This window comes from Oculina patagonica, chromosome 10 (genome assembly GCF_052425735.1).
Source record: "Oculina patagonica isolate OP01 chromosome 10, crgOcupat, whole genome shotgun sequence".
Taxonomy (NCBI): Eukaryota; Metazoa; Cnidaria; class Anthozoa; order Scleractinia; family Oculinidae; genus Oculina; species Oculina patagonica.
The window spans coordinates 19,420,252-19,431,854 of NC_135767.1; the positions used below are offsets into that span (position 1 = coordinate 19,420,252).

Here is an 11,603-nt window from a genome sequence, read left to right on the forward strand (position 1 = left end):
AATGCTTTTTTTACGAGCACTATCGATAAGAGCCTAAATTGATGTCTTTTTTATGTGTTCCTGTGTTGAGTTACATGCAAATAAATTCGTCTTTATGTTTCGCAGATTCTAATACCTTAACAGTGCACCAATGTCCTTGTCAGCCATTTCATTCGAACCAAACGGCACTTTGCTCCGAGTTTCAAACAGTGATACAGGAAAACGGTCCCGGAGCAGTTTGCAATTCGTCTGAGGCATCGTGTAATGTGAATGTTACTCGTGCTCCTCCGAACAGGAAGGAGAGATTCTGGGGAAACTGCTACTGTGATCCACTGTGTAAAGAGATTGGTGATTGTTGTGTGGATTATGACACCTGGTGAGTTTTTTTGCGATAATAGATAGTAACATACCGTAAAATTCCGGTTATAAGCCCTGGGCTTATACAACTTCATAAGGGGTTTTGGATGGGCTTATAAGCGGAGGGGCTTATATCCGGGAGGGCTTATAAGCGGAATAAAAAAAAACGCTTCGGAACGAGCCACGGGAGTGTTGATCGAAATACGTTTCTACATTAAAAACGCATAATAAAGAAACATTTAGCCCTGTTCAATACTGTCATCCGGCAGAGGGGGCTTATATCAGGTAGGGCTTATAACCGGATGTATTTTTTTGTTTCCAGATAGATGGGCCTATAACCGGGGGCCTTATAAGCGTTAGGGCCTATAACCGGAATTTTACGGTAATTACATGACAAATATTTAACAATGAATGATTTGCCACTAATCCGATCCTGTGTTTTGCGTGGAGGATTCTGGGATCGCTAGGGGCGCAAACATTGCAAGTCACTAGAAGAAAATGTGTGGCGAAAAGTTGTTTTGACGCTCAAAAATACGATTTTGGAGGGAGATCAAGTCTTTTTCACCAGTATTTTATCAGAAATGGATTTGGGCAATGTTGGTACGTTGAAAGTGTTTGGTTTTGTTTGAATAACCGTAAGATATAAGATACAATCTACCGCTTTTATGAAGGTTTACATGTATATGTGAAATAGACATCGCGTATTAAACTGGGGTCTCGAAATATTATAAAATTGGAAATAGGCCAATAAAGCCCTTTCAGTAGTTGAATAATATTTAACGTTTGCACAAGCTGTAAATTTATTAGTCGCTTTTGGATTTGGTCGTTTATTAAATCTATTTTGTTTATTACTAGTTTATAACGGGAACTATATCCTGTCAGCTGTATTATTAAGAAGTGTTTTAAGTTGAGTAGAGCCCTATCAATGCCGCCAGCAAATGTGTAGAGGTCGAAGTCTGCGTAGTTCCCCGGTAGTACATTTTTACACCTCTGCACTGTATTTATCAATCAATTGTCACTGTATTTATCAATCAATTGTTATATGAACTTTATGTATTGGCTATTGGAACTGTTGTGATTTATCTTGGCTCATTTATATTTGCAAGATGTGCTTTAAATTCGTTCTGAAAGGACAAGATCTTAAATTTTCCGTGAAGATGTTGATTAGTACAGTGTTGCGTGAATGTGTTGCTTCGTATCGCGGATGATATGTTTATTTTTGTTTAGCCAGAGGCTGCTTAGCTTTACTTCGAGAAAGATATAACCTTGTTTTAGAGCCGGCCATGCTCATGACAAATCATCTTTCTTTTTCTTGGGCGGGTAGAGTCTTAATATTCCATCGCGAGGAAGAATCTTTTGCCTCTCTGGGTACCTTCGATAGTTATCACATACCGCACAATGATCGATGACAGTGATCGCTACCGGGCATATTACTAAAATTATTTGTATAACTTAGCATAGAAATAATCCTGTACACACGTTAATACAACCCAAAAGACTTTATTAAGTAATTTCCTCCCGATATATACATAACTTGTAATATTTCGAGACCATTTTGAAATGTCAATTTCAAAATAAACCTTACGAAAGCAAGGAGGTTTATCGGTAAACTTGATCACATATTTAGCGGTTATTCGAACAAAAACTTACACTTTCGAGTATTAACAATGCCCAAATCCATTCCTGATAAAATACTCGCGAAAAGCGTTGATCTCTCTCCAAAATCGTATTTTTGAACGTCAAAACAACTTTTCGCCATACATTTTCTTCTAGCGACTTGCAATGTTTGCCCCCTAGCGATCCCAGAATCCTCCACGCAAAACACAGGATCCGATTAGTGGCAAATCATTCATTATCCTGCGAAATCGCGCGGAATATCGCCTGATACTAAAATGAGACGATATTCCGCAAGATTGAGCAGGATAATTGTTTTATTATTCAACAAAGTGTCAACGAAACACATTTTGCACTTAAAAAATGTAATTATGAAGCGCTTTACAAGACTTCGGACGAATCTTCGCAACATACGTATATCGCAGGATATCTGTTATGTACGGATAACAGATAACGTTAACATTTTGATCATATATGGGCAGCGCGTGCATTTGTTGAGAGAGAGATATGTTCAGGAATGCACGCAAATGAGATTAAGTTTTCTCGTAATAGACATCACAAGGTGTCTTCAGTAATGATATTCCACTAAAAAACACGCAAAATTATATCAGATATAAAGTATATGAAAATTTCTAAAGCCCAGTAAGAACTGAAAAACTCTGTAAAAAAAACTTGTTTGCATTTCTGGACATAAGTGACACAGCGAACGAGTGAAATATTGAGGCCCTTTTAGGGGTTATCGGGATACGGGATATTCAGGTAAAAAAATTATAGGGATACGGGATATTTGGGGGGATAATTAATGGGATACGGGACATTTTAAAACAGATTCCTAGACATCGAACAGAAATTTCATATCTCCAAGCAACTGTGTTAAGCGGCCACCCTAAGGACTTTAAAAAGTGGAAGCTTAATAGAGGTATATATGAATTGTATCAGAATTGAAGTAAAAACGATTTTGTTGACTCTATATCGCAAAATGCTTTTAAAAAGTGAACATATATGAAGATAAATCCAAAATTCATTGTAACTGAACATCAAGTGCATTTCCAGCCAATGCATAGTTCTATCCCTAAAACGGAAGGCACGTAGTTGAAATGTACAGTGTATTTCTTCGGTTGATAATGAACAGAAAAAGATGCAAAACATCGTTGACAAGTTTCTTAGGCCTTTTTGCATAAACAGTTATTTTGTGGAAAAAATTGTGCTTAAGATATTTTACCATTTCGCTTGGAAATATAATTTGCTGGTCGCTTAATAGAGGTAAAAAAACTTATAAATAATACACTTGTGACATAAAAAAGGTGGCCGCGGTCGCTTAATAGAGGTGGCCGTTGAATAGAGGTATCAAATACAGCAGTTTAGTGACAAATAAATCGGGACTTTGGAAAGTGGCCGCTTAATGGAGGGTGGCCGCTTAATAGGTGGCCGCTGAATAGAGGTCGGACTGTAATAACAAAGTTTTAAATGTTTGTTGGAAGATTTCCGAAGATGTTCCAAAAGTTGTCCGAAGGTCATACAAACGTTTTCGAACATTTTTCGAGAATTTCCGAGGACTACTCAAGATCACCGAAAACTTCCAAAGTTTTCCGAAGATGTCCGAGGGAGATCCGAAGATGTTTCGATTATACCCCAAAAAATTAAAGTAAAAGGATCAAACATGGTATCAAACATAATAGGCCTTATCGCGGTTTTCGACGCCATGTTGACGAGTAGGCAAAGCGGGTAGAAATTGCAGTGTTTGTATGGGAATCCGACGGCAAATATCTTTTAAAAAATAGGTCACCAAGGGTGACATGAGTCTAATGCCGTATGGCATAGTGATACAGATTGCACGGTTTTCGTAAGCCGGTTAAAATTGGTTAGAGGTTTGTGTTCGGGAGTTTAATTTAAAATGCTTATAGCAAGCTAGGGGCATCGTGGATGATTATGGATGAAAACGAAACAGTCATAAATGTTATATGCTTCACAAAATTTAAAGTATGAACAGGAGTTGATGTTACTTCTTCCGTATTGTCCGTAAAAGCAGAAACGATTAAACATTTGGACAAGATTGCGTGACGATTTACAAAAAGCATGTTCATTACAACAAGGGTTGAAGAACTTCACATCGTTTTCTTTCAGATTTTTCACCATTTTGATGATGACTCTTGAAACAGATTTTGCAATAAAAGCACTTGAAATAGTGACTGTTACTCCATTGTACTGTAAGCACTTAGTGACAGATTTTCCTAAAAACGGGTGTAAATGCTCACGTCAATATAATGATGACCTTTTGAACGCTGGAAACTAGGCAATTATTATCGAGCTACCATACACAGGAGCGAAGACTGTTTATCATGATGTACAAATTTCGCGAATCATCACTTCCATATCAATGTAACCATTTTATGATTTTTCTAGCTGTAAGAAGAACTTAAGATCTCTGAGAGTCGTAAAAGCATGAAATTCGATTTCAGTGTATGGCAAAGGCCGGGACAGTGTAATACTGCAAAGCGGCCAAACAAACGCATTTTGATTTAGTCGCGTAACTTGATTTACATTTATCCATGTACATCTTTTATTTTTGAAGGTTTTTGTTTGCACTGTAAAGAAAAAATTGGTCAAAATTCGAATGACTTAAATACAAAAACCGAGGTAAAGTTTTCTATTTTTTAAAACAAAATAAATATTTGGTCGCATTGTGTAAATAAACGCGAGTCGCCGTCGAAATATTTTTTCTCAAAGACGTCTTGCTTTTTAAGCAAGACGAAAACACAAGTGCTTAACTGAACTGAAAACGAAGATTTATTTTCACAAAAAGCTTACAAATGTCTTAACTGGAAAATTATTTCGTCCTGTTCAAGTGTTAAATAATCGTGACTTGAGAAAGAACTTTTAATTATGCGTGGGAACACGTGTCGCTGATTGGCTGTTTTTAATTGAAACTAATCGTGCGTGTCCGTACGGAGTCCGTTCTTGCAGCTGATCATTGTTTTCTACATTACAGCGAACGATTATCGATCCCGAACCATTCCCTTGGGATTGCTAACAGCTTTTTTCATATAACAAAGAGTCTAATGCGCATGCGCAAAGCGCACGCAAGCATTAGACTCAAAAATCGAATTCTGGACAATTTATGAATTGTATAGTTAAGATACAAGGCAAGAGTTTTTATTCACCGAGATTGAGGGATGTAGCTGGGCTAGATAGCGTTCAGTTGCGTTTTTAATTTCCCATCCATTTGTCTATTATTTTCCCGTAAATTGACGCGGATGGCGGGAAAAATTATAGACAAATGTACGGAAAACTATAAACGTAACTGAACGCTTTCTAGCCCACCTACATCCTTCAAACTCGGCAAATAAAAACTTTTGCCTTGTATCTTAACTTTACAATTTATAATTCGAATTTTATAAAAGATATTTTCCGTCGGATTCCCAAACAAACACTACAATTTCCATGTTCACACGATGGTTGGAAACAGCTAACATTGACGCACAACATTGATTTTCTTGCTGTGTGTTTTTCAAAGGCATCCTCCTAATGTGCCAACAAAGCCGAAAATCAAAGCAGTGAAGCTATCCTGTAGACAAGTACCTACAAACCAAAAGAATCGAATGACTGGCTACATCATGATTGACAGCTGCCCATCATCTTGGAGGGATGCTGAAACTGCTCGTGCGTGTATGTCTACCAATTACTCCGCTGATCCTGTTGTGGCCTTACCACTACTTGACATGACAACAAACGTCACTTATGCCAACATATACTGTGCCATGTGTCATGGGAAGTCACGTGACCTTCACCATTGGAGTCTCCGAGTCCAAAGATTTTTAGGAGTGAAAGCTCCGAATGGTTCTCTGCACGATATCATATCCTCAGACCGTACGGAGCGGTGGGAAGCAATTCCAGTTGGCAAAATAATTCCAGACAAATGCGTTCTGACACCAACAGAAGCCAACACGGGACCTGACACTGCTATCAAACGACTCTGTCGTTCATATGCAAATAGAATTGTTGTGAGGAGTGACAATACACCAACACGAGGCGTTAAAAAGTACCGTCATTTCAAGAACCCTCACTGTGCCCTCCTGTCAAGTCTCTCTATGTTAGCCAACCAAAAAGTTCTATGCCATGAGATTATTATTTTTCTTCCCAGGTTCTCTACTATGCTTTTTGTGTTTTCAAATCTTACCAAGATTCCACCAAATAACCCACGACGACAAACGGTACGTGTGAAATTTAAATGTCAGATTAACGAAGTTTACGATCCATTCCAAGAGAGATGCTTACCACTACACCTCAGCCGCTCTGACAGTAACAACACGAACAGCACCAACGTAACGCGCAACTGTCACGGTCTTCGCTTTCCATCCCAAGAGTTTCGTATCCTAAGTAACAACTCCGTTTTCATCATTCCTCACCAGAAGCTCTACAATAACGACAGCTATATCCTGGTAAATCAGACGTTGATTCTGTGCGCGAACGTTTCTCGCAACTACACGAGAAAATCGACCCCCGCGTGCCCCGAGAACGAGAATTCTTCTAACCACTCGCTGGCCCTACGCATCGTCACTTATGTTGGGTTCTCCCTGTCAATCATCTCCCTCCTTATCCTACTGATGACGTATTTCCTGTTTGATGAGCTGCGGACCTACCCTGGCAAAAAGGTGATGCACTTGTCATGCGCAATGATAGCCATGCAGACAGTGTATTTTGTTTCTGACCCGGATGTTGTTTCCGCTGCAGTCTGTGCTGTGATGGGCGCCCTGTTGCATTACTTCATCCTGGTTATGTTCCTGTGGATGAGCGTGATTGCCTACAACACACAGAAAACGTTTTCAACCCTGAGTAAGTAAACCTTCTTTCCTCTCTCCCCAGGCAGTTGCTGAATTTCAAGTGATTTCATCAAAATTCTAAAACCTTAAGAGATATGAAGCTTAGTGCATGACCACCATAAACAAGCGCATGACCACTATACACAACATTTACATTTTTTAACATTAATTGTTAGTTCTATGAACGGAGCTATTATTTTCACATATACTAGAGATAAAAAACATAGACTTCCATGAGAATTAGTATTGATTCAGTGCTACGTTTAGGAAATGTAAAAGAATTTTGAAAATTGTGATGTTTCGGATGAAAGTGTCACCCTAGATGCATTGCGCGCCAAGGAACAGTTTCCATATATGAAAATTGTACCCCGCCATTTTATGTTGAACGAGTTAAGTTGCCTCAATCTTCTTCCATCATTGACTTTTAGCTTAGCAGTTAACACGCTTTTCAGTTTAAGTGATAAGACTGTTTAATCGTCGATTTCTATCAGCAGTTTTCCAGTTTGGAGTGTTTTGAGACAAAAGCAGGCTTTCAAAAAACGGTCGCAGAGCATATCGGTTGAAGGTGGGCCTTTAACTGGCACAAAAACGGATATTTTATCGCATTTTTATTTGTCGGTTGTGAAGGATGCTACAAAGCTACATTTTTAACAAAACATCTATTTCTGCCTGTTTTATTTTTCTGATGTTTTTCACGCAAACAAACAGCTTTTTTTAACAATGGTGAAAACCACCAATACGTTAGATCCCAGTTTAGGTTCTTACCGAAAGTGCTCGTAAAAAAAGCATTTAATGCTTAAAGCAGTGCTCGTTTTTTGCCAAAAAAGTGCTAAAATAATGCTAGTTTTTTTAAAAAGTGCTCGTGGTTTACATAAAAATGCTCACTTTTTTCCGATTTTTTTAAACAGAATATTACATTTTTCAGATTTTCAGTAGCATTTTTCATTTTTTTGCCTTGGCTGGCTGTCTTCCATTGTTCCTCGATGACAACGTGGATGACGCCATCTTGGAACGAGTGTGATGGACTGGGTTTCTAGAAGGCAATCGCTGACCTATTAAACCAATTCCCCAGGCTTCCTCAGCTCCTTTGACTTAAATGAGGGCAAAAAGCATCTGGGAGGCTTTGGACGCCATAGAAAAAGTCAGATTGTGCTTTTTAACAAAAAATTATACAAATAATCAGTCGAAAATCCGAAATAATGCTAGCAGTGCTTTTTGGGATAAAATGTAGAAAAAATGCTCGCGAAGCAAAATAATGCCAAAAAAAGTGCTGGCACTTTCGGTAAGAGCCTATCCCAGTTACGAGCCCTATATAACGAAGTCGCCGGTCTACGTGGATTTTAAGGCGTAGTATCACGAGATTAAACATGAAAGTTGGAATAATAAATTTCTTACTTCCAATTTCCAACATAAATAGAACATGTTCTTTGCTCCTGAAACTCAGGATCAGATTTTGGATGCATTTTAACTCCATCCGAGGGTTCACCTAGAACTGTCCCATAAAAATGTGAGATTCTCTTTGCCTGTGAAACTTAAGCTCATTACATTTATTCACACCTTGGAGAATGAATTTATGCTTTTCTTTTGTTGTTCAAGGTTATGTTGTCACTGGGTGCACCTTCATAATTATATCATTGTTTACACAAAAACTTAGGCGACTTGAGTCGGTATTTTGGTTCATGATTAAAATCATGAACCAAAATACCGACTCAAGTCGCCTTAGTTTTTGTGTAAACAATGATATAATTATGAAGGTGCACCCAGTGACAACATAACCTTGAACAACAAAAGAAAAGCATAAATTCATTCTCCAAGGTGTGAATAAATGTAATGAGCTTTTTTTCCAAGCAACACTCTTAAACTTGAAAACATCAGCCCGACTTTTAACCACCTTTTAACAACTTTCATGACTAGTACAGTACGTTTAAGCAAGGCCAGGCCACTATTAGGGGATTTCCAATTAATACCAAAACCTTCATTGCATTTTCAAGTAGCACTAAATCATGGTGACACTGTCCCTTTAACAAATATATTTCATCAGACGGTTGAGGTTGATTGCAAATCGGATCATCAAATAATTTGTAGTATAGGCCATTTTCAAAAATACCATAATACTCTTTCCTGTCCCTCCAAAGTTTTCCATAAGCATGGTTTTCAATTTCTCTTGGGACAGCAAAACAATGCTTATGCAAAATTTTGGAGAGACAACAAAGAGTATTATGGTATTTTTGCAAATGACCTATTGCAGGTAACAAAAATGAGGTGGTACACGTGAAGTGGTTTTAGCAACTGGCAATGTAATGCAATGCAAACACAAAACAATGTGGTGTAAAGAATAGTTTGATTTCCCTCTTCTTTTCGCTTAGACGTGGATCTGCACAACCCTCTTGTGATCGCCGAACGAAAGAAATCTTACATTCGTTCCTGTGTGTTTGCCTGGGGACTGCCAGTTGTTGCTGTTGGAATCTGCGTGACTTTGCAGTTGACAAATACAGGGAATGTTGGTTACGGTGAGTTTTCGGGTCATTGCCACGAAACAGAACTAAACATAGAATGAATTTCAATCGAACTTTGCCTACTGGTTGATTACCTTAAGGGGAGGTAATTTTTAAAATAAAAAGATGGGGTCACCATATTCATTTAGGAGCAGGTATATGCCACATAATTTATTATTCTCTTGCGACTTCTGGCAAAGTACACGTTTCCAGCGATAATTTATTTTTCAAACAAATAAATTGATCTGTTTTCATTTTACAGAAAGAATTTGATCGCTACATCCATAACACGAGAAAAATAATTATAGGTCACCATACTCCTTTAAGAGAAAGCGACGATCAATTTCTCTCGTGGACCAAACCGCCTAGAAAAAAAAAGCCGCCATTTTGATAATGTGCGCATGTTATTTCGAGTAAAGTTCTGCGCAGTTATTCTGCGCAATGCAATACAGGGCAATGACCTTGAACCAAGACAACAGCTTCGCCTTCGTCTCTCCTCGCCTGCAAGCGTACTTCAATTTCTCCCCAACTCTCTGGCAGTTTATTTAATAAGTGATAATTCATCTCGTAGGTAATGAAGATGACTGTCAGCTGTCGCTTCCCGCTCGCCCTTTTGCTGTCGCTGGTCCGGTTACGGCGTTGCTTATTTTCAACATCTTTGCTTTGATTCGCACAGCAATTGCTATCAATCAACAGGTAAGGTTTTGAAACTGCAGTAGATTTTAGCTTCTAGAAATTTACGTTGTTGCGAAAATTGCAATACTATGGGATTTGTTGGACCAGTCATCAATGGTTTGCTTCTTATTTAGATAATCGAACACAGATTTGTCATATTAATTCTTGTAAGTCAACTCCGAAATGTCTTAAATGTGGTGTTCCCCAGGGAACAATTTTGGGAGCTCTTCTGTTTTTGATATATATTAATGACTTACCACACTGACTGACATATTCGGAACCCAGAATGTACGCAGATGATACTAGCCTAACACTTGCTAGCACTGACATTGAGCATATAAATTATCTTACGTGTACTTTCTGAAATTGCCTCCAAGTAAATATCTTGTCTGATTTTCGACCACTGTATCCGCGAGAGCGAGGGGGGGGGGGGGGGGGGGGGGGGGGGAGGCAGGAGGACGAAGGGTCTCCCAAATGAAAAGATAAGATAGGATAAGATAGTTACTGGACTATCTACCTATCTAACTAACTACAAAAATTTTATAACAACAAATTGAAAAAGGGGCGGGGTTGTTCATCTCGCTAATAGGGGTTTTGGTCTCACTTAGCGAATTTAGAACAAAACTCTAATATTCAAATTTTGCACTTGTGTCTAGGAAAAAACGCTAAAAAAACATTTCACAAAAAACTTTTATGCAGCTGCAAGGTTGGCGTTTGAGACTAGTTTATTCAGACCGGGCATTTTTGGATCTTTTCCGTAACTTCCAGAATATCTAAGCAATCACAATGAAACTTTAAGGATATATAGTATGTCCGAAAATCTATCTTTTGACATACGTCACGTGGAATGATGACGTAACACCACGTGACAAATACATTATGATGTCAAAACAGCCGCTATCTTGGATCCGCCATCTTGGATTTCAAAATTTTTTTTCAACAAAACGGCAGAAAACCGCCCCGAATTACTGAAAAGTACTCAAAATAAATAAAACGGTGCAAAAAACCTAAAAAGATGAAAATAATTGCATTAAATGTAATTTTCGTTTATAGGAACAGAAAAATTGCAAATTTGGGGAAACATGTCTGTCAAAATGCCGTTGCCATGATAACGTCGAGTTCGCGACAAAACAACCTATCCTACCAAATTATTTCCAGATTAAGTTTAGATAAACTCGCAAAGTTTGGCAGCGTTTGGTTCAATCTTAAAAAAGTTCTAAGCGTTCAAAGTCAGCGCGGGCACTTTCCGCTTCCCCCAGTAACCATTTTTCTCCTTTTGAAAGGGAAACATGGCGGCAACGAGTCAGAGAAAGCTTCCAGTGATTGTACTGAAAATGACGGTTGTCATGGGGATCGCCTGGATCCTTGGATTTGTGTTGGCTTTCTATCCAACTCCTTATTTGGAATATCCATTCGTCATCATCAACAGCTGTCAGGGTAAGTCAGTATGTGGCCCAGTCCCCTATCCCAATTTTTTTTTTAGCATTATCCACTCTCGTCCCCATACCCAGTTTTATTAGTCTTTTAGCCGGAAGGGCCTTGGCACGAGAAACGAAGAACGCTGGGAGGGGTCATGAATGCTCTATCAAAATTTTACAGTGCACGCAAAATTAGGCTTCTGCTCGGAATGCTCGCAAAATTTTAGTGGGTGCTCGTTTGCTCG

General features: G+C 38.6%; 1 protein-coding gene across 1 annotated transcript; it reads left to right on the forward strand.

Annotated features, from left to right (window-relative positions):
- The first annotated feature begins 290 nt into the window (after positions 1 to 290).
- On the forward strand, positions 291 to 6,791 carry LOC144629072 (uncharacterized). The gene is made up of 2 exons (XM_078487251.1): positions 291 to 355; positions 5,465 to 6,791. Exon 2 carries the CDS (start codon positions 5,550 to 5,552, stop codon positions 6,789 to 6,791), a length of 1,242 nt encoding a protein of 413 aa, XP_078343377.1. The 5' UTR covers positions 291 to 355; positions 5,465 to 5,549.
- Positions 6,792 to 11,603: the final 4,812 nt, after the last annotated feature.

Bases quoted from the DNA above. Each gene is read 5' to 3' on its own strand.
- LOC144629072 (XM_078487251.1), top strand. From the start codon at position 5,550: ATGACTGGCTACATCATGATTGACAGCTGCCCATCATCTTGGAGGGAT.